The following is a 27,438-nucleotide window of genomic DNA, read 5'->3' on the forward strand; positions in this document are numbered from 1 at the left end:
ATAATCAGAGGAGATGCATTGCATTGTGAAGGGCATTTTGAGGGGCAACTTCATTTCCTCTATAAAATATAAAACAGACACAGAATATGAACCCGGACCATCATTAAAAGCCTCGGCAGGTGATCCTCCATGAATCCAACATGTTATTTTCTCAGTCTGACATGACCTGTAACTGTGAACACCAGGGGAATTCAATTTTTTTTACTTTGAGAGCTACAATCGAGTGCCCAGGTAGTTTTCCGCCCACAATGCCGTGCACATCCGGGTCAGGTTTACAGAGGAGGTGTTGAGCCGTTCCCCTGTCGGTCTGAGGAGCGAGCAGGGGAGGAGACAAGCTGATGGAGACAGGGAGTACAGAGGGACGACACAGGAGTCAGGCTCTGCACCGAGCAGCACCCTGACACCTGACAACATGGGAGGACCTGAGTGGGCAGGACAGCTCAGCCCTGTAGGGTCGGTCTTCAGCCTGCAACGCCTCCAGCTAAACAACTACAACTGCACCTAATACACATTTAAGCTATCTGATTTAATCTGACCAAAATCTAACAGTTACATTAAAATGTTATAATCGGTGAAGAGCTTAAAATACTAGATAAGAGTAGTTCTATATGTTTATCTTCTATATAAGCATAACTTAGGTGTGGAACTTCAAATGTGTGCACAGTATAAACATGTTTTCAGTATTTGTTCCCCTCTTTAGAGTGAATTAGTGCTGGGCGGTATGACCAAAAATCTGTGTTTGTTTGTTATTCTTTGGGTTTCACATTACACTGTAGTATTTTTTAAAACATTTTATACACAGGTTTAATTTCATCTTGTACATTATGAATTTTTGGATTATTACAGGCTTCATTTGGCCAACAAATTAGACAATATTTGAAGTAAATATATGCATGAAACAAATGACCATTTGTTGGTCCAAAATAGTCGAAAAATGAATATGACACATATTTAACTTGGCTTCTTTTTAAAAGCAGCGTCTCAACTATTCATAGAGGAGTGAGATCCTCATGTATTTGATTATTACTACATTTGAGAAGTCACAAAGACCAGTTAATGTTAAACTGTAATTATTTTATTAACATTTAAGAGTGTCCTCTCTCAGAGACCAGCACAATGCTTATGGCAACAACGATGTTATGTAATTTACTACTTATTCAAGTATTATAGCTGACTACAGTACAGCAGCACATGTGAACTTACAGTAAGGGGAAAAAAGGTAAACAAGCGCATCCAATTCATTGCAAGATCTCTCACAATAATTTTATTTTAGATGACAAGTACAATTTGAATTTATTTTCACTTCATGTCATATGTGTAGTATACACTTAACAGTAGTTTAATTATACCCATACACTGAACCCAGTTAAGATGAAGAGACATTTAATGGAATTGAACAAAACCCTTCAGAATTTTAATGTATAAAACCAATTACTGAAATACATAGTATTCATAGAAAATACTAAAAATGGCAGATAATGGAATAAAACAGTGAGTTGACATTATAAAATGAGTTAAAGGTTAATTAAAATGAAAATGGGCTTGAAATAGTGATGATCTATCTGTCTATCTGTCTGTCTGTCTGTCTGTCTGTCGATCATAATTTCTTTCAATACACTCTGCACAGTTTTCAATAATTATTATATTAATGAATATTACTGAACTGTTAAAGCAGATGTTTTAGCTGTTTACATCTATGTCGTATGGTATGGGACATTATAACCAGCATTACTGGTTCATCTGGTATATCACCCAGCACTAGTGTGAATGTTGTTTAACTTATTAAAATATCTGTCAATACATGAGCCCTAACAATCAGAAGAGTAAAGACATTTGTCAACTAAAGACACTGCAAGAAAAAAGACAGATAAAGAAAGATAGGAGTATGAGAGAGAAACAATAAGACAGAGAGAAAAAGAAGATAAGAAAAAAGAGAGATATGGTCAAAGAAAATGAGAAGAAAGTGAAAGAGAGATTAAGAGAAGAAAGAAGACAAAACCCATTTGGATCTATCCACAAGAGGGAGAGGATAAAGGGGTACAAAAGACAAGTTTTAACAGAGGATATGAATGTCTGTCTTGGAGTGTGGTAGGTGTGTGTGTGTTTTGTTTTTTTTTCTTTTGTTTTGCGTCTGGAGTGGTGGATACGTGGAGAGGGTGAGGTTGGGGACTGGAGGAGCCATCGTGAGAGATGTGGGATCTGAGCTGCAGCAAAGGAGGGAAGAGAAGGAGGAAAGGGAGAGAAGAAAGAAGAGGAGGAGGAAGAGAGGAAAAGGGAGGAAGAGGAGGGTCCTGAAGGCAAGACGGGTGGGGACAGAGGCAAGCAGGCTGGGACAGGTGAGGGTGGGGAAGGAAGGGGGGTGGGGGGGCAGCAGGAAGAGGTTTAGGACAAAAGGTGTGGGAAGGAGGCAGCGGTAGGGATTAGGAAATAAAGGAAGGGAACGTGGACCAATATGGAGTATACTTGCCCTTGGAGTATAGCACTGTGTGGATCCATCAGAGAAGGAGTGAGCAAGAAAAGAAACAGGGGATCGGGTGGGAAGGGGGGGATCACAGACAATATTTTATTCAATTACTCTTTGAATAAAAATATTGTTTTCTTAAAATAAGGAAACCAATTAAGTCAAACAAGACAAGAGAGAAAAAAGAAATGAAGAGCAAACACCTTATTTGCAAGAGCAAACGAGAAACGGAAAAATAACGGAGGAAAGGGGAAAAAAAAAACAAAACTTGGAAATCCAGGAAAGGAAAAAAGTAATGACAAAACCATTATCATGAGAGATAACAATGTTGGTAACAAAGGAAAACCAAATGAACCAGGAAAAGAGGGAGTCTGGACAAAGAAAGAATGAAAGAGACAACATGTGTCCCCATTCAGACCCACAAAACCCAAACTCCCACATCTGAGAAGCCCTTTGCCCGGGCCGTGTGGGAGTTTATCTACTGAATGATTCCAAAGCTGAGAAACATCTCACACAATCCGACAGAAAATAAATAAATAATAATAATTTAAAAAAAATAAAAGTCACACAGAGAACAGAAAGATAATTCCCCAAATCATAAAACTGATCATAAGGAGTGAAAAGCATGCATGTTTTCACAGTTTTTCAGAACATCAAATACTTTAAACACAGATGCTTCAGAATCATTACTTGGTGGAGAAGAGGCGAGAGCATTTGGCAAAAAAAATAATAGCACAACGTCACCATTATTTTCACCTGAGTAACACAGTAAAACCACAGCTTTCACCTTTCTGTCAGTTGAGTATTTTTTTTCTTCAGCCAGTGTGAAGAAAAAACATCACCATTTTACAGCACAGTATGAAGACAGGAGGGAACGGGGGGAGGGGGGCAGCGGAGGAGCCGGGGGACTCAGGTATTATCCTGCCTATCAGAGAGTGTAGAGAGGGGGAAGATAGGAAGAGGGCGGGGCTGACGACTCCGCTTGAACAGGCCCTATGATGATGTTGTAGACCCCAGGACAAAAGACTGAATAGGAGCCGAAAGGTAAGGTCACATTTAGGAGAGAGGAGAAGCAGAGAGTGGAAAGAGAGAAAGAGAAGGAGAGAGAGAGAGACAGAAAGTGAAGGATGCTGGGAATTCCCTGGTACTTACACTGCACCTGAAGGATCTGGTCGCTCAGGTTGGCCTTGATGTGGTTCTCACTATACGTGGGCAGTACCAACCCTAGACTGAGGTCATAAGGCAGACGTAGAAAGTCAGAACCACGTTATCAATTCACATCTTAACTCTCAAATATGGTTCTATCATTTCAGCTGATTTAGACTCATTTTCAATAGACTTACCTGGAATACAATCACAGCATGTCTAAACGTAACATGAATCTAATGCTAAAATATAACTCTAACCCTACATGAGAGATAAACAAGAGGGTTGTCGTCGTTCATGTCTCTGTGTGTGTGCTCACTCCATGGTCTCAACACATTGATTTTACATTAACTTGTCTCAGTTGGGGCTGAAATTGACTCCAGTGCAGCACCATAAGACTGATAACAGTAGGGAAAAGTCTCTAATTAATACTTAAACACACACACAGAGGATTATAGTGTATGCAGTTAAATCATTAAGAATCATGTTCATTTACTTTATAAGATCCTGGTTTAAAAGTCTAGTGAAATGGTATTATTGCATGAATGTAATGCATTTGCGTTTGACACTAGATTAGGCTCATTAAATTTAAGAATGACCTGAAAGACACGGGCAGTGGCACTGGAGAGGAATATATTTATTAGTGGATATGTGTGAAGTGCACACACATACTGTACCAACACGCACATACACAAGCATGCCGGTAATTATACTATTTCACAGAAGCAAAAGACAGGAGAGGAGATGACTACTATCCACTGAGCAGCTCCAAATGAAGAACAAATAAGCTTTGCAAATGTTGCATGTGGAAATAAATGCATTTACTCATAATGTAAGCTCTCAATGTTGGGCGCTTGCGCACGCAGCGACCGGCAGTAAGCAATAGCTTACTGCAAAACAAATCTACCCACGGGTACAAATAAAGTTACCTTGAACCTTGATCCTCAAAGTGTATATTTGTGAGATCTACAGTACTGTGGAAAAGTCCCAGATCAACATTAGGTTTATTGGTCCGATTAGGTTCATACCGTCTACTAGAACTTTTAAGATTTCTTTTTTTTTTTTTGTCAGACAGATGGAAAAAAGTTAATTTTTCCCCTTGACATGTTTTGGCTACAACCTGTAGCCTTCCCCAGAAGGGTCACTTGATGTTACTGTGACGTGTCATTGTCAGCTGTTTTATCCAGGTTTGCCAGACAACACTAGGATTAGGGAGGCCATAGAAATCAGAAAACGGGCCCAGAAGACCATAAACAGGGATGAGGGATCCTACACCTTATCCCACACCTGGGATGCTGTTCTTCGTGGGATGCCAGGCCGCAGGGGGCATAATCGTCCCCTATTGTCTGGCAAACCTGGATAAAACAGCTGACAATAACACGTCACAGTAACATCAAAAAGAAAAATAAATCTTGATTAGGTTTGTTGGTTTTATAAATTTACAATGACCACACTTACGCATTTCTCAGTCTCTGTAGTAAGGATATAATCTCAATATATGGGAAGTATTAAAAATAAAGCATTTAGTGTGACCTCCCTTTGTATTTAACATGTACAACAATATTAATAATAATGCTAATAATATATGTCACATTTTATACTAGGTTTCATTCAGTACCTGTCAGATGTTTCTGTTTGTGATGCTTCCTGTCATGGGGTCAGATGTCAAGGTAAATAATGACTTTAACCTTTAGAACCCATTTAGCTCAGTTTTTTGTGTCTTTTAGGTTGTACACATATTTCCTGTCTTTTCTTGTTATACAGGGTAACCCAAAAAAACGGGAATTTTTGAAGTGTGTATTGGCAGACATGAGCAAATGGCAGCACTGCGAGACAGTGACCTTGAGCAAGTAAACATACCCCCATTTTAGTAACCATGGATCAGTGGAACAGGCAACAGCGTGCGTTAGCCATAAAAATGTTTTATAAAAACGGTGATAGTTTGACAGCTGCGCAGAGGGAGTTCCGACGTTTTTACAACTTAGGACGTCATGGTGCTGTTCCATCAAAACACGCGATAAAATGTTGGATTAATAACTTTGAAGAGACTGGATCTGCCCTAAAGAAGAAACCAACAAGACGACCAAGAAGTGCTCGTACTCCTGGCCCCCTAGATCACCAGATTTGTCCGTTTGTGATTTTTTCTTGTGGGGCTATCTCAAGAGTAAAGTGTACACGACTCGACCAAGAACTCTGGATGAGTTAAAACAGAGAATTCAGGATGAAATTCACAGTATCCCAGCTGAGATGTTGCAGCGGTCAATGAGGAATCTCAACAGCAGATTTCAAGAATGCATTCGTACAGGAGGACGCCATCTACAGGAAGTAATTTTTAAAAAATGAAAATTCCATCATTGTTTCTTAAATGGCATGTTTTAAGGTTTCAGTTACTATGAATAAAATATTTTTCTTCCACCACTCTTGGTTTTATTGGATTGTTAAAAAGTTCCCGTTTTTTTTTGTCACCCTGTATTTGAAGAAATGAGAATGAGAAATAAAACAACAAAGCTAAAGGTGGACCAAGACTTTTTCAAAGTATCGTGTAAATGATATAAACAATGTATCAACCAACTGACAATTAGCTATGATGACAAATGCAGGATGTACTTCTCACTATTGCTAAAAAGTTCAGTGTTGTCAGGTTTGTCTCACTATCAAAAATAGCATGTGACAAAGTAGGACAGTTTCATCTGCATTTTTTAACATCCCGGGAGGCTGAATCCAAATACAGTACTAGTATCACTCAAAAAAAAAAAAAACCTGAAACACCTGCAGTTATTATTATATAATTACACTTATGTGATCAGCTTGGAGGCCTATCACTGTGAGAGGCTAAATGAGAAATTAAGTTTCCAGTGCAAGAAGTTTTAATTAATTTACTAATTTACAAAAAAGTAAGTGCAATAAAATACTGACTGAGTAGTATCACTTGAATAATTTCACCTCTATGTTTACAGTATATCTAGTAAAACAAATGACTGTAAAATGCTCCCAGTTCCAACATGAAAGAGAAAAAACTGATATGCATAGCCCATCCTATCCCTAAAGCTGTGGTGCCATACAAAGAAAAAATATAACTCAGTAAGAGGATTAATTGGAACAGATAGAAAATCAGACTGTGACAGTATCAGGTTCAGACTGAGCCACAGCTGCAGTCGACTATCTATAATATAAAGCTAATTTAGATTTAAAGAAATATACAACATCAACAATTTTATGAGCCAAGTCCCATCTATTATCATAAACTCTGGGATAGCAGAGCAGAGCTTTAAATGTGTGGTTAGGGTTAGATTTGAGTGTTGCAGGCCACAACAGTTATACATATGAATTTCCCTTTGAGTTGAATATTAATAGAACTGAGCAGAGAGAGAGCCATAAACTGTAATTTGCAAAACGTTGCCTAAAGGAAATATCATTCTAATGCAACCTCAAATGTTGGAGCAAGTTTTGCTTGCAATTAATTTGTGCTTAGAGTACTAGTGATGATTTTATGAGAGAAGAAAAATGGTTCTTTAATTTGGGCGATTCAGATGACATATTTAATGCAAATACAGAAAGCATGAGAGCAACTAAGCTCTGATCCATTATAAGTTCCAAAAGTGTGATAGCGGTGACTAGAAATACAAAAACAGCTGCTTGAGTGAAATACGCCAACTGTTAAGCTGTAGAAAATGGATGATTTAAGTGGCGGCGTATTCCGAGTTGGACATCACTCACAGGTTTTCACGGTGCAGGTGCAGGGTCTTTTGGTTACAGAGGTCAGGTGATGGGGGGCTTTAGTGTGGACGTACCTGTAATCGGTGCCGTCCACAGTGGTCCACGTGTACGTCCGCATAGACTCGTCAATGTACCTCTGTGGAAAACCCACAAAAGGACGCTGATGAGTAACACAGCCACATTCTCAACACATGGAGGGAAACAACAGATCCTGAACATACGGAGCGATTCAGATTCATTACAACACCATTCAGGAAGGTGCTACTTTGGATCATGATTGAGCCTCATATATTGATGACTTGCCTCATCAACTGACTTAATGAGCGTCTTGATTTTCCTTTGCCCTGATTTGCCATCAATCATCTGCCGGCGGATCTGAAAAGCGAGACAGACAGACAGAGAAAGAGAGAGAGAGAGGTAGCAGTGTGAAACGGCGTACAGAAACACAGGAGGGTAATCACTGTGTAAAAAAAACAAATTAGAAATAAAGTGATTAAATGAAAGAAATATGAAATCCATATGATATGATAGTAATGACGGTGTTTCAGGGGAAATTGCTATAACCTCTTCTTTGTTGCTGTCCTCCAATTCTGCATCCAGAAAGTCCAAAGTGACAGGCTCCCTGAAGTTAATGATCTGGACAGAAAAAAAAACAAACAGGAAAAACAGAGGAGTGTTAACATCAGTCAGCAGGAATAACGTCCAAATTTAACACATGGGCTCAGTGGAGGCAGGATGTACCTTGGGTCGCAGGTTTGGATGCAACAGCACGTAACCATTTGGGTCGATGGCAAAGGTGTAACCATTAGCTCCAAGCTGTACAGAAAAAAATAGATTTGGTAATCAGTATGTAACATGTAAAAAAAATAAATACATTTGGGTGCTTCTATGAAACTGGTCCCTAAAAACAGGACATGGGGGCTAAAAATTCAAACAAGATGTAGACCATTGTTATGAAGCAAGTTTGGAAGCACTTTAGGTCTATTTTAAAAATAAATGCTTATTGAGATAAAAGAGAAACTATTTTTCAGATAAAGCACATTTATGTATTATTTTACATTACATTTAATACAATCTGTATGCAACACAGTCAAAAGGACACGAAAATTACACGATACTATTTTTTTGAATATCTCCTTATTCTCTCAGGTTTGGGATTTGAACTAATTATGCAAGGCAGAGTGTTTCACAAAAAATGACTGCTATTGAAAAATCATTCGTGATTTATATGCGTTCTGCATGTAACGGAAGTGGACACGATGGGTTACATACAAAACCTGGAATGAGACTGAGATTCATGAAAAACCTGCAAGTCTGGATTAGAAAAACTACTAGGATTGTCAAACTTAGCACAATGTCTTTATTCATAGTGGTATATAAGACCATTTCAAGCCATGTGATCCAGGTAAAATGCACTGACACCTAGGTAGCTTTTCCTGTCACAATTTTGGTCCTTTTTTTGGCCCCAATAATTTATTAAAAATTCATTAATTTTGGGATGGCTCAGAGCAAGAGTATACATTTTTTTTGCATTCATCTGAGGTCATCTTTAGGTACTTTAGGTCTAAAAAAGCTGGCAAAGTGCCAGATACTAAAATGTACCCAGTTTCGTAGAAGCACCCATATACATAAAGCAGAACAGATGTAGAAAATGCTTACTCTGTATGTTGGCGTCTTCTTTTTGATTTCACTGATTGCAATATCCACCCCCATGACTCCAAGAATAAGTTGATTCTGTTTAAGAAAATAAAAAAGAGTTAACATTTCATTTTACTTCATTTTCCAAGAAAACCATGAACTATTTTGATGTCGAGGTGAAATTTTTCATTCTTGATGTTTTATTTGAAGTTTTAGGACCTTGTTCTAAAAGGATAAAAGAAGTACTAACTGTTTGACTCTGATTTCTCATTTATGAATTTTGGTTCTGATGTCTGGTGTTCTTTTTTTGGGATTTTTTTTTTAGAATTATCTTTCATTTAATTTCTGCTAAATTCCTCTGACAGACTGACTGTGACAGATGTTTCATGAGGCTGATTTTATCTGTAGAGCTTCAGACAGAAGCAGTTCTTCACTTGCAGTGTAATGAAATACTGTATGTTCAGTTTCATGTTTGACAATTGTATCCCTCCCCAGCAGAACACTTCAAAGTTGATGTGGGTTGAACGCTTGCATGTAGATGACACATAATTAACCCACTATACTGCGCTCTGATGAGTTCATAGGCAAGGCTGTGTATTGCTAAAAATTCTTTCAAAACAATAACTGGCATTTTATCCACAGTCACACCGGCTTCAGAGCTTCACTAAGAACCGGTATCTGTGCAGTAAGAGGGCTAAGAACCATCTCTATGCCATCTTCAACTTATCACTTTGTGTGCAATCTGATTAGTCCACACTTTACAGTCTATCTTTAACTGAGTCGGTTTGCAGCAGCATCACGGCTTTAAGCCTCTGTGATAAGCTCGGAGTAAATACTTGGGTCATGGAAACTGGGAGCTGGATGCATCTGTGCTCTGTGGATGATAAGAAAGGCGGTCGGTAGTGATGTCTGTTGTCACCTGAGGGGGGAGGTGTTGCCTTAAAGAGCTGCAGCTGAGTGGACGCCATTACAACTAACTGATGACGGTCAACAAAGACATGCAAAAGCACATCTGAAACTCTCCTTCTTTTTCAGTGCTGTGTTGTAATGTGTTTACGTTATTGACACTGACAGCCACTAAACCACTCAAACTCTTTGTATCAGCAAACGTACTTGGCCACTATAGCAGGATCTTATTCTATACATGCATAGCAAGCTTTTACTGCCTGAAGGAGAGTAAAAGCATTGCACCATAAGTGGTACAAGGAAACAGCCATTAATATGAAGGTTAAGTTGAAGTACAATCAATCAGTTATACCATATGCTGTGCAAGTGGATGGAAAAGACTATTTTAAGCTCCCTACACTGCATTACAGTCACCATCATTTATTCAGAACTGCAACACCAAGGAAAGTAACAGAAGGTTGGTGGAAAAACAACAGTGCAGACTTAACAAAATACAAAGGTATAATTCCCTATAATTAGTCTGTATGTTTAATCATATACACACACATGCAGTGTATAGGTGTATGTGTATGAGAATACAGACCAAGGTTATAATAGTTTTGGATTTTTCATTATAGTTAAGTTTTATTTATTTTTGACTTTTTTTTCTCTTTTGATTCGTTTTTAGAGCAGGTTTGCAAATTTGTATTAGTTTTCTTTTTTTTTTTTTTCTAAATGCTGAGTTTTAGTTTAGTTTAAGTATTAACTTTAGTTTTTTCATATCTTTTATCTTCTTTGCCGTCGTATTCAAATAAATCCCGGACAGGACTCTGCTATTTTCTCCCAACTTTAGTCTTCATGTTTCCAGGTAGAATGGGGACCAGAAGACGATTGTAAACCTTAAGTGACCACAAGTGACGGACCGTGAAGTGTCGTATGGTGCCGCTAGCTAAAATTGCTAGAGCAAAATAAATCGCTTTCGTATCAATCCGATGTTGACAAAGACGAAAACGAAGGGAATTTTATCCATAATTTTTATATGTTTCAGTTAGTTTTGTAAGCACACAATACAGTTTCAGTTAGTTATTGTTTTTTTCTTTTAATTATAGTTTTTATTTATTTCAGTTAATGAAAATGTTTTTTCAATTCTAGTTTTCGTCATTTTGTTAGTTTTCGTTATTGATAATAACCTTGGTACAGACCAGTGCATGTCCTGTAGATTTACAGTACTGGGCTGTGCAAAAGTCAAAGATCAATATTAGGTTTACTGGTAAAATTATAATTATAAATTTGCCTTTTAGTCTCTATTAAGCTCCTATCTAGATGCATGGGAAGTATGTACAGCACTAAAAACAAAAGCTTTAGGAGAAAGGGTTAGTATTTGCTTCTGCACCTGCTTTTATCTGTTTTTAATGTGTTTGATTTCTGTTTTTATCTGCTGTATGTAAAGTGTCTTTGAGTTCCATGAAAAGCACTATACAAATAAAATGTATTATTATTATTATTATTATTATTATTATTTAGTGTGACCTCCCTTTGCTCCCTTTTATCATGTCTTTAACCCTTTTGTTCAGATAATATGAGATTTATTGCATTAATTTCCTGATGTTTTACACCAGGTTTCATTCAACACATGTCAGATGTTTCTAACTGTTTGTGCTGCTTCTTGCCATGGGGTCAGGGGTCACAATAAATAGTGACATTAACTTTTAGAACCACTTCAGTTCAGTTTTTGTGTGTCTTTAAAGGCTGTGCATGTATTTCCTCTCTTTTCTTGTTGCATCTGAAGAAAAGAGAAGGAGAACTAAATATAGATAGTCATTTCAACCCTGTAAAAAAACAGTGCTCAAGGTAGCCTAGGAGTTTTAGACTGTAAATTTATATACTATATTTAAAAAAAAAAACAAAAAAAACAAACACATTCCATCCCAGTGTTGTAACTACCTGAGAGCTCTCAGTGTCTGCAGTGAGGTTGAAGACTGGCATCGTCCCAGTGATGACAAGGCCCAAACCCTGAAGAAAACATATGGAAAATACAATCTAACATGGTCTTTACAAATAAACCAACGTGTATCAGCAAAACATTATATATAACTACAGTGTGAAAATGAGAAGATCAAACCAAAAAGCAGACTTAGTCGGGGTATACTTAAACAATGTTGCAGAAATATAACCTATCTATCCAAAAATCTACACTGAGGGTGTAAATAAAGATGTTTCATTAGTCAGGAGATGAAATATATTGATAGATATTGTGTGGTTTTGTCTCACCAGCGCGTCCTGATAGACGTTAGTCCATTGGACCTGCTTGGCTTTGGGCCCGGCCAACACCATGGGTCGTCCCAAGACATCGAGATACTCCTGAACCAGCACAGGCACGTGTTAGTGACCAAACACAATAAACGCACATAATCAAACAGACGTTTATGGTGCTTGTCATGTACTTGAATTAAAGCAGAGAGCTGGAAAACGTTCATCTGTCATAAAACTATAAGACCCTGACCGGCCTCCTCTCTGTCACCACATAAACCAGTAGGCCACCAGCAGCAACATCCCGGTCCCGCTGAGCCATAAAGCCTCCAGTCCTAAGCCACTCAAGGCCGTTTTTCATCATTATGAAGGAGCTATTAAAAACACATTAAGGGTGTCAATGGCACGACGTGCAAACAGGCCATTCTCCCAGAGGCTTTACTGTCAACACTGGCACTTTGAGACTGTCCCACAGTGATTGTGAATGGAGGTGAGGGGTTAAGTCTACTCATAATACATCATATTCACTATATTCTTTTGTTCTCAGGAGAAACTACACAACTACGGAAATGCCTTTTTTTTGTAAACAACCTATTGATCCATGTCATTTTAGAAATAATGTGTAATTGTAACATTATTGAGCGGCTAACCTCATGACATGTGAGCAAACACACATTTTGCTGAGATAAAAAAAAGCCAGCAGGGGACCGGACTGATCCCTCTGTGTGTCTTCACTGTCTTGTTTTCATATATAAAGACCATAGACAGCAAAACTGTTCTCTAATTAAAGTGACTGCCAACATTTATAAAAGCCCCACATTCATCCCGAATATCTCATTAACAGTCAGTGCGTTGCATTGCCAAGTGCCTATTTTTCTTGTCAACTAATGCAGTATATTTAAATATAAAAAAAAAATTGGATCAGCAAAAAAGAAGCACTTCTCCCAGCTCTCTAATTTTAAACCATGAGCTGCCTGGTTTTCACAGAAAACGGAAATGTTATCGGAAATTTCTGACCCTTGCCACAGCGCTTTGTGTATCTATCCTCGATACACAAAAGGGGAGCCTTCTATAAGCACACAGCTATTCCAGTATTATGCTTTTGACCGTTTGTTTTTCATTGCCTGAACAGTGAGGTGCTGACAGGCGTAACCTATTCTATTATTAGCTCAATAAAAGTCCGGTTTAACGCGCCACAGGGAGATATTCCATCAGGACAATGACAGCCAGACCTTTTCACGGGATATAGGGGAAATTTTCCGCCTGGCTCGAACAATCTAGGAAACATAAAAAGTCAGCAACTGGAGATATGTGGTCAAAGAAACAGGGCTGTATAGACTTCAGCAGATTCCCTGTGCACTGGTAAATGCTTTTCTCTGTCTGGGTGCCATATGAGCCATATTCACGAAGAGTACAGTCATTAGCTAACGTAGAACTAATGCATTGCTTGTGTTGTTGCTGCGGTCTGATATAAAGAAGGCAGAACAGATGAAAAAAAAGCCTCAATGACAGATAACAATGCAGGCACACAAAGTATCGCAGCACTTATTCCAAAACTATTCCCCTGCATCTGTACAAACTCATGACTCAGGACAATACGAATAATATTATTTTTTGCCATCTGTGTTCCATCTGTTATTTGCATGTTGCCATTTGAGTGAAGTGAGACTCTGCGATGAGTGTGTGATGTTGAAGGGCAGTGTACGTTTAAATAACATAAGGCTCTGATATGTCTTCTGGGTCTATACAGAGAGCTGTAGTCACCCACCTTCAGAAAACCTATTAGAGTAAGTGGCAGTTCTCAGAATATAAATATGCCAGAGTTAATGGAACAGCTGACAGTCCATTCTACAGCCTGATCGCTCACCGGGCAGGGGAGGGGGAGGGGGAGAGGGAGGAGAGGGAGAAGAGAAAGAAGGAGGAGGGGGAGGAGGAGGGGGAGGAGGGGTGAGTGCAACAATCCCCCCACCACCAGAAACTGAGTCAATTTCTACAGCTGGAATGAGGTTATCCCAAGGGCCTCTAGAAACTCGTAGCACCTCGAGCAAGAGTGGGGGTGGGCAGGGCTGGGGGTCTGTGACGAACCAGAGGTGTGTGTATGTGTATGTGTGTGTGAGACAGGGAGACAGAAAAACTAAAAACCTTCCCTTCAAAGCTTCTACAGTCACAGAGAAAAGGTCGCAACCATGTTTGTTATCACTCCATCTTCTGTCATTTTATACTGCGCACTTACAGTCCAAAGTCATCCAGAATATCATTAATGTGTTTAATTTTAAAAGAAAGCGTGAAAAAATGTTGAACTAAATACATTCAGTAGTTTGTATACAATCCATATATCTTACCTGGGTGTTTATTCTGATTGCTCCAATTGATGGGATTTCAAAGTAGTAACCTAAAGAGGAGAGAAAAGAATAAATAAGTATAACATAGACTGCATCATGGAAGAGTCAGGCAATAAAGCTGTAAACTTATACTGTGATATATAATATCATACAATCAAAACCTTGACGAAGCATTACGTAAAGCCATCATTATAGGGAATAAATGATGACAGGGCTGCACAGATGGTTAATTTTACAATGATGTCCAACTTGCTATAAATTATCCTACTTATGACAGCTATTTATCAAATGAATCAATAATTTGACAAAAAACTAAATATAGCATGGCAACTGTCTGTTACACATAAATACAGAGGCATCATTGACCAATCAGACTCAAAAATTAAACAAAAATGTGTCATGAAGTATCTGGATTTATTTCTAACACTAGACTGTAACACTGAACTGCATTTTGATGAGCGCCATCCCTATGGAAACCATCCATGCACTTCTTATTATGAGTTAAGTGTTCGCCGTTCCCTTCATTTTACTCCATTGTTCACTGTTTTATCAGTTATTAGTCAGCTCAGGCGAAAGTGTAGGAAAGGTGTAAAAAGCCTGTTCTTTGCTGTTAAAATGCAGTCAGTATAAAATGTACTAACCTACTCAGCTAATATTATGCATATTTGATATTGCAGATGTGGCCATTTCTTATGTACTTTTTAAAAATAGTGCTGAATATATCATATATTTGTCAGTCCTCCCAGCCTAACATCATATTGTATCATGGCTGGTGTCTGAGTTTAAAAGTCACAATGTGTGTAAAAGTGATCAATTTGGCAAGTGAAGTCTAATCTCTTCCATTTTATTAGGTACATGTAATAATCAGCTGCAGCTGATGATGTTGGAGCACACAGCCATGGTAGAGCTTGTGGCCACTGACCTCTCCACACTCATGCTTGTGCTGTAGGATGTAAATGTGGAGGCTCATTGGGAATGCTGAGCCCCAGGCACTGCTTCTGCTGATTAGGAATGGAGGAGAGTGACCGACTGGGTCAATAACCACGCCGCTCCCCAAGTTATTAAAGCCATGAGTGTTTATACAAAGAGCCGCGAAATGGAGACAGCATCCCCAGAATGTTAAAAGGCAGAGATGACTCTCATTATTTTGATACATTATGCACTTTGCCACAGTGGTTTGTGTTGAGATTTGCTTCCTCTGTCTCAGTCATTTGCACACACAGGCGTGCAGATACTCACATCCATACATATAAACTGTACAGTAACTCAAACAGACACACATGCAGGGTACAGCTATTGGTGTTATTTTTGTTCAGAGCAGTAGTTTGTCCTGGGGGTTTTGGCTGCATTCCAGCGTGGTGGTTGTAGGGCAACGCACAGCGAGAGGTAAAGAGAGCAAAAATATAGACAGTAACTAAAGCATAAACGTGTAATGGGGCTGTGCAGGTTAACAGCAGAGTTCTGCTGTGAGAGTGGCAATTATGAACTCAATCAATAACCTATTTTCTTTGCAGAAACATTTACATAATGTCTCTGCAGTTTTCCTCAAACATTATCTTCAAAATGACAAGAAAAAATTGTGCCTCAATCTCATATCCTTTAAGGTTAAAATATGTCAAACCTTTTACAGGCTGGTAAAAGGTTTCAGTGCTTTTATTTAAAGTAAGTGTGATATAGGAAAAGTATAATGTCTTTCTGATTTAATTTTTTTGATTTGTATAACATGTGTTAGGTGTAATGCACTGTGCAAAAATGAGCATGCGTGCATATATGCTATTAAAAAAGTATGCAATTATGTCTTTTTGTATACTATCAATCATGTTATTTTGATTTTTACTGAGACATACACGGTCAGAAGGTTTTCCAGCGACTCTGAATAACAAATTTCATGCTATAACTGTTATGTCTGATGATTTTACTTCCAGTGTGAATAATTTTTAAAAAAAATTTCCCTGCTATTTCTTTGTTAGATTATAAGCACTACTTTTGTTAAGTATTCAGATCACCAATGCAGGATATCACATTTGCTGCTTTTATCCTCAATTTTACCTATTTTGAAGATAACTGTTTTGGATATTGTCACGCTGCAGGAGCATGGAGAAATGGTTTCATTGTCCTCAGAGTCACAGGGAGGTTACTTTCTTCTTAACATGGGATTGCAGCTCAAGTGAGACAACGGCTGGCATCTCCAAGTGGCCTAGTTGTCTTTGTCTGCGCTTGGGTGTTACTACAGCTTGTGAAATGTGAGTGTGTGTGTGTGTGTGTGTGTGTGTGTGTGTGTGTGTGTGTGTGTCAGGGTTATGGCCTGTGGAAGTGTCAGGCAGCTGGCTCTGTTTGAGTGAGATACCAAAGAGTAATAAGTATTGAAGATACGAGAGGACAGCTCCATTGAGGCTGGTGTGTCAACACTATTGTCTTATGCTGGCATAGACTTTAGTACTATGCTAATCAGTACAGTAGTGAACAGCGGAGAACATGTTGGCACAGAGGCGTAATCCTGGACTTTCCCCAGCATGACAGGGAGATGGCACAGTAATCATCTTGCTACCAGACGACTCCTGCTAATTAATAACAACTTCTGGGGAGATACTTCTAAAGCACTTGGCTCCACTGGCAGTAAGCTAATCAACAAACCGTTCGGCGACGCTTCGCACATGCAACTAAAGGCCTGATGAAGGAGAAGCTTCAAAAAAACGTCAGAATTCAGAAACACTATTAAATCAAATTGCAAAAGATAAAAGTGAGTTAAGGATTAAAAAAAAAACAAAACATTGTGCTCACAAAAGAGCACAGAAACAACAGTCTGAGTTAGGTTTGGCTTAAATGAACCGAGTCGAGATGAGATTTATAGAGACAAAGTAGCTAGAAAGAGCAGCTGAATCATATGGTTGTCGGGCTTCCTGTTTGCCAGGTTATTTCAGGGACTGAGGCTTCTTCAGAACGATGAAATATTGATTTGAGCATCATGTGTAGTTATAACAGACACTGGAATAAATCTGGATGGAGGCAGGTTTTCACACTGCAATAATTTAAATGAACTGTAGTTAAAATTTAGAATAAGTTAGGAAAAATGTAGGGATATAGAGTAGATCAAGGTGGAATGGAAGCTGTAGAATTAGGACCTAAAGCTGTGCTCCTGAACTGAATCAGGTGTGCAGCTTCTACTCTGCACCCACAGGCCGAAATAGCTCAGTTGGGAGAGCGTTAGACTGAAGATCTAAAGGTCCCTGGTTCGATCCCGGGTTTCGGCAGATGATTGACAGCTTTTATAAGTTTCCTGGTTATGGGACTCATAAAGGATTATCTTATCTTAAACAAAGAACAACAAAGAAGTGAATGTGACCTCACTGCGCTCAGTGTTTGCACTTTCATTTGTAAGTCAAGACTACGAAGTCAAAGTCAGGATATTCATGAGTTACCAAGGCAAGGACGAGTATGAGGAGAAAGAGAGCTACATTTTTAATTATGGCTTTTTGTGGAGCAATGACTGCCACTTCTAATCTGCACAGAGGTGTGTGTGGATGTGGAATCAGAGCCAGGACTCGTGGGACTGTGACGTAAATAGCTTCACTAAAGCAGATTTCATCCAAAATTTCAAGATGTTATGGGCTACTTTTAACTACAGTGCACAATGGTGATGCATGTCGATCTACAGTGATATTAAAGTCACATGAATTCCAATGTGACTGTTCAGTATGAAGTTGTATTGCAAAAAAAAAATCGAAGAAGTATCTGATTTAAGTCCATATATGTAGGTGGCCTAAATCAGACTTGAACAGATCACTGATTTGTGCTGGTCACTGGTAACATTATGCTTTGTCAAACCCCCCCAAACAACATACATAGAATGACTAGTTTTATTCTTGGAATGGCACAACATTCCAGTGATATTGTTTGGTTTAGATCAAAATGGTTTTGAACATGTAATGAACAAATGCAACACAGGAATTCACGACTTTAATTAAAGATATTAATGCCCTCTCTTCCAATGTTATGATGCACATCTTTTTTTCCTTCCTGTTGTCTTGACATTTCTTTTTTTACATTTTTACACAAAAACAGCACCGCAACACAACCTTTTTACTTGCCTTTGTTGGCACAAGCTATCCACTGCAAGGGTGTGACGTCATAATTATGCTGGCCAACAGAAAAGGTGAACACACGAACCTGGTGGGAGAAAAAGACAAATAGAGGCACAGACATAGAGATGGGGAGAGATAAACAAGGCAAAAGAGATACGTTACATAAATATAATGCAAAAATTGCTAAAAACAAACTTTCTGCAGACTGTCACACAAGTGCATATACACCTCAACTCCTCTTAACCGCAACAGATTCACTCCCATGTGACAACTAGACTGCCGAGTTTGATTAGATTAGCCCCATAGAAAATCTCACACCACTGTCTCCAACACGAGGCTGGAGTAAGAGAGTTGTCAAACTGCAGATTATTCCTATATGACAGCAGCCGTCATGGGGGAACTGGATGGTAATGGATATCAGAATAAATATTGTTGTGGCTATGAACTGGGGAAATGAAGGGTGGGAGTGACAGCGACACCACAACAAAGACACACAAAGTGGGTATCTACTGGCTTTAATTTTATAGACTCTGATGATAAAGTGGCTAATTAGTCAGAAGGTCAGAGCTGTTAACACCAGCACCAAAACAACAAAAGAGGCAGAAGAGGAGCAAAATGAAGAGAAACAGGCCGACAGTTAGTGAGAGAGGAGAGATGAGTTGCCGGAAGACCAACGAGACAATCACAAGAGGAAAAACAGGATATAAAAATAGCCAAAATGGAAGTAAAGAAAGCTTGGAGAGGATAATGTGTGCACAGATTGGAGTGCTTGGCATGTCTGACAGCTTAACTAACACAACTGACTCTGCTATAATGAGACAGTGTCAGCAGAATATGGAGGGGAACTGGGAGGGAAAAGGGTCCGCTAAGGTAGTTTCTGGACATGCATGATCTTTTGGGCTGGTGCGGCGAGGAGATGAGTGGATATCAAGCTTATGGGGAAAGACTCACCGTTTTGTTGGGCCAGTTGTACCTCTCAAATATTTCCTGTGCACGATCCTCCCCACCATCTGTAAACATCATTATCATCTTATTGCAGTTGGCCCTCGGGGCGCTGGTCTCCTGTGACACATGAAGACAGAAAGGAAGGAGAGGAGAGGAGCAGAGAGATGGCCAGAGGTTAAGGAAAATCCACAGATAAAAGGGCATGAATTTGACTCAAGGAAATCACCTGAACAACAACTTAACCTAAAAAGTACACAAGTAAAAGAGTAGTCTAATGATCAGAGGTGTGGAAATTTACATTATGGTGTCACGTACATCGTAGTCTAACTGTGATGCCGGTAAATCTTCCCACTTGTATTTGTAATGAACTGCAGAGAGGTGTTTTACATTATGCGATACTGCTATTGAAAAGATGCAGCCATTTATATTATAAACAGTTGTACTGAAAGCACTTTCTAAATCAAAGGGGAGTTCAGATTTACTGAGCACTTGCATTAACTAATGAAAAGACATAGAAACCCGAGGATGAGATAGATTAATATGCATTGAGAATCAAGCGAACCTTAGTCAAATTGAATCATGAGGCCGGTAACATTTCATATCTCTGCTAATTACACATCAAATAATTAACAGATAGATGCATTTATATGTAGTAGAAATCAGGCAAAATTTTGGATGAGAGCACAAATTTTCACACATAATTGTTTTGCTATTCTTCTCACTTCACATTCTATTGCAAAGGACCCATCCAGTCCACTGTCAGCCTCCATTCTAAGCTTTTCATTACAGATTTTCCTTGTTGGTACACACAGACATCCTCATAATAGTGTAATTTAAGGATTTTATTTGAAGTAGACAATATTACTGAAGAATTAAATCTGAGTCAGAACCATTTTCGCTAGTATTTCTGCATTAGATGTATGTTCAAGCATCAGGTTTTGCATTCAGCTTTGGTACGAACCCCCCTGTCTGACTGCACTGCAGCTGCTATTGATATGCAGGCCAGCAGCATGTCAATCTGACAAGATTCTAATAAAGATAAATAATATTGCTACAATTACATATTTTTATTGTGCTTCTGCCACCAATCATGGATTGAGTCTGCTACAGAGAGCAATTAAAGCGGCCTTTTTATTTCTCATTCTGCTGGCAGGAGAAGGTGGGGGTGGGGGTGGGGGGCAGCCAGCACTTGGCTCTATGCCTCTAAGCCCACCAGAGGAATATAAAGTGTCTGTGGCTGATCTCCACTGGGCTGTGCTCATCAATCATCCCATCAGAGCCCATTAGGGTGGCAGCCTCCTAAAATACACAGCAGCATACGGAGCTGAGGCAGCACCTGTGTCGAGAGCACGTGGACGCCTGCTGCTGACAGACCTCACCGCTGTGTTGGCTGCTGCAAATGCTAGCGTCACTCTGCCGCAACAACAGTCATAATCAAACCTACCTGAGAAAATGACAGAACTCTGGAGATGTTTTATGCAAACCTGGACAACCTACTGTCAGCGCTGTTTCATCATTTGTAATTTAGTTTCATTAACCAGATTAGTTAGTCACTCTGACAGGGGCTATAACAACATTCTGTGACACACCGTTGTGCTTCCATCATGTTATTTATGCTCTTTTCTCTAAGCTTATAATACCACACACTGGGTACCATTCTGACATGTCTTTGCCCTCAAACGTTACTTACATTGAGAAGCTGCTCGAAGGCGAACGTAAAGCCAGACTTGTAATCTGTGGTTCCTTTGGCTTGCATATGCATGACAGCCTCCTTGAAAATCTTCTTGTTACGAACATTGGCTTGGACCAAAGTCTTGAAGCATGGAACAACAGCATCAGCCTTTTCGTTGAACTACAAGAGAAAATACAAAGCCACACATGAGAATTTGTGTTGTGTTTGTGTTGTCTCTTCCAGCCAAAATACCCCCAGATTTACATCTCAATTCATGTTAAATGCTTCTGCCTTAAGATTGTGTATCATTGTGTGATGTTCCGTTTTCTCTGTGATATGTGTGTGTAGTTCATGGCGTCAGGATGCAGACGTGGGTGTGTGCAGATGTAAGCTGCCCTGTTACTCTCAGGCTGGCAGTAAACACTGGTAATTACAACTTTCCACACAAAGAACAGGTGCACCTGAAACACCAGTGCAAACCACTGAACAGAAACCCAGCCAAGGTAATATCATCTGTCTCATCTCATCCACCAAATTAGACTAAAATTGTGTGTATGTGCATGTTTGCGTGTTGTGTATTGCAGTGCATATTGCGTACTCTTGTGCGGTGTTCGTGTGATTCCAATATTAGCTGCAATGCCTCTAATGACAGGTTTTAAATGTTGCTTCCTCTTGAAGGTCAACTTCAAAATCATCTGACATTTTCCTGACAGACTGATGTAAAACAAAATGTGTGTGTAACGCTGACATTTCTCATGGGCTGGTGTTGTCTTGTATTTGTATTGTCAGAGAGAAATCAAACACACAAAGTCACAGAACCATATATTTAACATTATCAGAGAGTTACTGAGAAAACACATGTCTCGTGTCTGAAAATGTTGATTTTTCTACAGCTGTGAAAGACAGAGAGAAAGATAATGAGGGTTTAAAACAACTAAACAATAATGCCCTGTGAAATGAAATAGGTATTATGTTGACTAATTATATTTCTATTATAAAACTGAGGCCATGGCTGTGTTTGATGATTATTTTCTGTTAATTTTAAGACACCCATGTCTTTTGTGTTTGCAAATAATTCACAGCAAACTTCTATTAGTCCTTACTTTATAGGGGTGAAAATCAGATGGGTTTGCATCCAGATTACTATGCTCATTTCTTGCTCTTAGAGCTGGGATTTAGAGGCATACAGTGGCTAAGAGCAATGGATTATGAAGGATTACTGAAGGAAGTCTCTAAACAGAGCCACCACACCGAGCATGTGGACACATTTGTGTGTGTGTGTGTGTTTATCTGTCCTGCTATATAGGATAATGTTAATATTCCCCTAAACATTAGTTCTAATAGAAGCCTGGTAATCAGCAGAGAGAAACAGACTGACTGCCACAATCCCACATGGACAACGGTGGAAAAGCAAATACACAGTAATGAGGGAAATGCAGTGTTTCCACTGCAAGCAAACAACTGGGAGCAGCAGGAGCATACTGTGCAGCATGTCGGCTCCCTGCTTGATTACCACCTGCTTAATGAATACAACAAATATTTGTATTATTGTTGCTTTCAAGAGTCATTTGTGTCCCTAATTGCATGGCATGTTCTGCTTCTGCTTACCCTGGCCACATTCACATAGTCGTCATCTGATAAAGTGTCCAACATCTCGATCACTGATGTTTTCATTAGCTTCAAAGTGAGTCCGCTGACACTTCCACTCCTGCAGAAAGTAGAACAACAACTCCATCAGGAGAACAGGCAGTTCTGCTCAGTTTCCTTGTCATTTCCCAACTGCATTTTATAATTGGGTATGTGTTTAAAATTATGTCACTATTTTTTGGATTGGAATGTAATAGCAAATGGACTTCAATAATCTCCTTGTTCTGACTTTAGGTTTTGCTCAGACCAACAGGTGGCACTAGCGTCCTTTGAAGGAGATTCAACTCTGTAGCCACAGGGAAATGCTGAAAGACAAGGCAGTGAAACTGACTGAAGAGTGAGATACTCACACATCCACAATGATGACCATGTCCTTTGGAGACGACGCACCTTGGATATACCTGTACAAAAAGACAGAATGACAGAGAACAGAAAAAAATGGCTTTCAGTTTTCCCATAATCTCTGTGAATTGCACTAAAGAAAGAAACCTAAGTTACAATGAGCTGAGGCATGATAATATGAAGCGACCATGGCTGAGCCCACTTAAGCTACGGAATACTGAAAAGGCTTATGTGCTTAGAAGAGTTAATAAGTTGTACCATATACTTCAGTGTTGGCTACAGCTACTGCTGACTGACTTCATTGGAGATAGTCCTCTTTACGGAATAACAATGCCTACTCTAAATAATTACAGCATAAGCCAAACTAATTGCTAGTTTGCAGTCTAAGTATATAATAATGCATTAAGCACAATGGTCTGCAATGGGCTGAACAACTCCCCAACCACGTGAGCCAGCACAGTGAAGATGGTACTTCATCTTTAATCCCACTAACTAGGGCACCTGCAGACCTCAGACATATACATATTTTTTAAACATATATAGTAGGTTCTTTATTCTGTCATTCTGATTTTTCATGATTTTGTCAGTCTGTTTGTTCCTAATTCCTGGAGTCTTCTTATCACAGTTTATGTTTTAGCTAGTGCTTTTAAAGAGCAACAACTCAATGGAACAAAGGATGGAACTATTTGAGTTTCTGTGTAGGTGTGTAGGGCAGCAGGCATAGATTTCCTTATGCATTCTGTCATTGAGTCTTAATACTGCTTTTTCCAAAGCAAGATGATGTTCAAAGTCAGAAATACTATACATGGGGTAACCCGATAGCCAAGTGGTTACACGCTACATGTGTGTGAAGTCCTCCATTCAATTCTCAGTTTGCCACACTTTTTAATGCATGTTATTCCCCTACTTTCCTTTCCCACATTTCCTGTCTTAATCAATGAAAGCAAAAATGCCCCCAAAAAGAAATTAAATACTGAATAGTGCACTTTACATATGACTGATATTTTAGATGGTATTTATTCCATAACAAGTAATGCCTTGAGATAAAATTCATTTTGCTTGTTTCTTGCAGTTTACGATTGTGTCAATGGTCCCTATGTACTAAATATGTTGGTAAGATGACAGTTAAAGACAAAAGTAAAAGTAAAAATACAGAGTTTAAAACATACAAAAATATCATTACAAATATAATGTATTATATATCATTCTGGCACATGGTATGATTTTTGAGTAGTTACTGTTCTTGTGGGTCACAAAATAACATGTATTTCACAGCACTGACAATACAAAAAACAACTTGTAATTGCTTGAAAAATAATAATATAGTGACTCATACAATCAGCAGGTTTTATGTATAGTCACTTGAATTATATATGTAACCTGCCATGGAGCAGCCGGAGTGCTGTTGACCTGTGCTGTGGAGGATATATGCTGGGCTAAGTGCTGTCAGTAAACTAAAGTAGTTGACATCCTGTTCTTTTGATGACTCATCAGTTGGGCGTCCAACACATTATTTACTCTGGCGTATCCCTTTGTCGGGGGTAGGCACAAGCTCCTTAAGTACACTGTGTACAAAAACTCCTAAAATAGTGCTGTTTTGAGTGTCTGTCAGCCGCAGAACAGCAGAGGCCCACAAGGCGGAGGCAGAACTAAACTAGCGGAGCCAGACAACTTGAGTCCTGGAAGTGGAGAGCGCATAATGTCTGTCCACGATTGATAGAGGATGACATACAGAGGGAAATCAAAAATTGCCTCATTCTGTTCCAGTGGCAATTAAATTCACATTTACCCCTGATACAAAGAGAGCTGAGATTGATGGACATTATAAGCTTTTCTATGGCACGCTGAGAAGGGGGAGGGGGCTTCAAATATGAATACTACTTTGACATTCCAAAGAGTGAGCAGGGAAGCAGTTAGCAGCCGTCTTAGGCAGAGGCAGAGTAATCATCAGGGGTCTCTTTCTGCTGATTATCAGCCGTTCCGCTGAGTGTGGAGGGAAGCCAGCTGCCTATGGGCCAGAGAGGCTCTTTTCTTATGCTCGGCCAAGCTGATATGGAGGTAGAGCAATGGGGCCCCGGTAGGCTTCGCCACTGCTCCCACAAGTCTCAACGCTCCCACTCACTGGCAGGCGTAACTCCAACCTGCAGAACGACCCCTGACCTATACTGAAGCGGTGTCCCTCCACACACTGTCTGGTGAGGCTCAAATCCGTTTTTCAGACACAACCTGGGCCCCCACTCTGCTACAAAGCTGCCCCCAGATAGAACAGGGACTCAGCACCAGCACTGCCTCACAAGAGGTCAATTAACTGAGCATGCCCAGAGTGAACATGGGCGAAATGCATGTGTGAGAGAGAGCGAGGAGGGAGGAGGGAGAATCCAATTATTTTCAATAATAAAGAATGCCACATCAAAGGTAGAACTTCTGCAGCTCTCCATAACTGTGTGGCATATGAAATCAGGTCTGGAACCATGAGGCATATTGGCATGCATGACTTTTATCAATTTAATTACTGAAATCTTAATTTGAAGGAGTGAGAGGGAGAGAGCTGAGACTCCACACAGTGGCAGCTTCATTCTTTTGAGCAGATAGGGTTTGTGAAAGTGATCATCGATGCAGGACCAAAACTCCGTCCGAATGGGGCCCACGTCTTTACTCCCTCAGGCTCATGGATGGAGACACCCTGTCCGGAGATTGAAGAGGGGTCATTTGGTGGAGACTGATGCCTGAAGACCAGCTGCAGGATTTCATTAACTTCTCAAGTCAGTCTATTTCTTATTGAGGAGAATAGTCCTTTAATGGGACTTGAAGTTATTTTGGAGAGGCCAAATGTTAATTATAAGGCAATGCAGACTTCTATTACTCAGTCATTATGGGTCATCTTTCCACAGCCTCAGTGTAAAATCACACAATGGAGAACTATGCAGGCCTTAAAATCTATTGAGAAAATATCACTTTCAAGGAGATCATTCCTCTCAAAAACTGTGAACGAGGCGGCATTGATCAGCAATAATGAGGTTTAAGAGGAACGTGTGAGCAGTGATGGAGTAGAGAAGACTAACACATGAGCCAGGATAGCGTCACTCAACACTGAAGCTATAGTGCTGTCATGGCTGATCTTCCCCAAGATTGTCTGGTGTATCAGCTCTGCTCTCTTTCTCTGTCTTTCCAATGCCTCTAGTACAATTGAATTTCTCTCTGCTTCTGAGCTGAGAACATCAGGATCAGAGAGAGCGGGACGGAGTCAAGGATTTTCCGACTCTGAGCTGATATGCAGTCCTACAGTCCTAACAGATACAAATCATGAACCGAGGGTGGTATCAGTGTATAATTCTCCACATTTTGACTCATGGATCCAGATGTGTTGTTTCTGCATGAATTCCAGTCAGTAATTACCTCTCAGCTTCTGCCCACTGATGCCATTCTTTCCCTGTCATTACCCAGTCTCCTGCGTGCCAAGGCCAGGTGACAAGCAGATGGGCCTGGCTGGTGCTGAACTGAGCCCTGTCGCCCATTTTTGTCCCGGCACAACACAACCGTCAGCTATCCGCCGGCAGACACAACACATCAGCTCATGGCCTTTCCACTGACAGCTATGGGCAGTATCAACCAGAGCAACTGAAGGACCAGAACGAGTGAGAGTATTTCAGACACCGCTTACTGCATTCATGATGTCAGATCTTGTTTACTCTGTGAGCAGAAAATGCGTGAGTGGTTTGTTGGCAGTGTAAGTGAAAACACTGGTGGTCTAAAAATTTTAGACTTTATGTGAGAAAGGCTCAGCTAGATCAGGAGCTGTCAAATCTAAAAAGCCACTTTTGGCCAGAAAGACAGAAAAAACATTTGTGCCCTACTTAGTCTAAATTAGCCATCATGGGGTTTATTAATAAGTCTTTACTCCAGGTAGAGTATTTTTAGGATTATTTGGTTCTTTTACATTGCATTTTCATTCAAAGGAAACTATAGGAACAATAATATACAGAAAAATGTAACATTTCTATAATCATGATTGGTGGATGCTATCATATTTTCAACAAAACACATACCAGTTCATGTGACAGACAAAACAATCACAACTCTTCATGTGCAGGATTACTCAGAAATGATATTTCCAAATAAAGGTTGTGTTTGTGCTGTAATCAACAGCCCAAGTGTAAGATGCGCATTTTACAATTTAGAGTATCAATCTGCACTTTATAGTCTTATAACTTATAGAGTGTAAGTGACTACTTTAGTCATACAATGATGGTAAAATATTAAAACATAATTCATAACTCATTTCCATATTTCTTTCTGACAAAGCAAGCTGTG

The 27,438-nt window shown here is 39.5% G+C and overlaps 1 protein-coding gene and 1 non-coding gene across 4 annotated transcripts in view; one reads left to right on the forward strand and one right to left on the reverse strand.

Annotated features, from left to right (window-relative positions):
• cacna2d2a (calcium channel, voltage-dependent, alpha 2/delta subunit 2a) overlaps positions 1 to 27,438 on the reverse strand; it is a 187,078-nt gene that overhangs the window by 14,703 nt on the left and 144,937 nt on the right. For 2 of the 3 annotated variants that reach the window (XM_030133839.1, XM_030133838.1), the window contains exons 9-22: positions 23,136 to 23,186; positions 22,747 to 22,846; positions 21,157 to 21,318; positions 19,473 to 19,583; positions 18,528 to 18,606; positions 14,440 to 14,489; positions 12,119 to 12,208; positions 11,792 to 11,860; positions 8,984 to 9,058; positions 8,066 to 8,140; positions 7,889 to 7,960; positions 7,628 to 7,699; positions 7,399 to 7,460; positions 3,614 to 3,690 (exon numbers count right to left, since the gene is read on the reverse strand). In XM_030133839.1, coding sequence (XP_029989699.1) covers positions 3,614 to 3,690; positions 7,399 to 7,460; positions 7,628 to 7,699; positions 7,889 to 7,960; positions 8,066 to 8,140; positions 8,984 to 9,058; positions 11,792 to 11,860; positions 12,119 to 12,208; positions 14,440 to 14,489; positions 18,528 to 18,606; positions 19,473 to 19,583; positions 21,157 to 21,318; positions 22,747 to 22,846; positions 23,136 to 23,186 — 1,145 coding nt within the window. Of the gene's footprint in view, positions 1 to 2,467; positions 2,483 to 3,613; positions 3,691 to 7,398; positions 7,461 to 7,627; positions 7,700 to 7,888; positions 7,961 to 8,065; positions 8,141 to 8,983; positions 9,059 to 11,791; positions 11,861 to 12,118; positions 12,209 to 14,439; positions 14,490 to 18,527; positions 18,607 to 19,472; positions 19,584 to 21,156; positions 21,319 to 22,746; positions 22,847 to 23,135; positions 23,187 to 27,438 lie in introns of all 3 variants that reach the window. The other variant, XM_030133837.1, reaches the window with a different exon arrangement.
• On the forward strand, positions 17,618 to 17,690 carry trnaf-gaa (transfer RNA phenylalanine (anticodon GAA)). The gene has a single exon. It is a non-coding gene; the product is annotated as a tRNA-Phe (tRNA).

This window comes from Sphaeramia orbicularis, chromosome 5 (genome assembly GCF_902148855.1).
Source record: "Sphaeramia orbicularis chromosome 5, fSphaOr1.1, whole genome shotgun sequence".
Classification (NCBI taxonomy): domain Eukaryota; kingdom Metazoa; phylum Chordata; class Actinopteri; order Kurtiformes; family Apogonidae; genus Sphaeramia; species Sphaeramia orbicularis.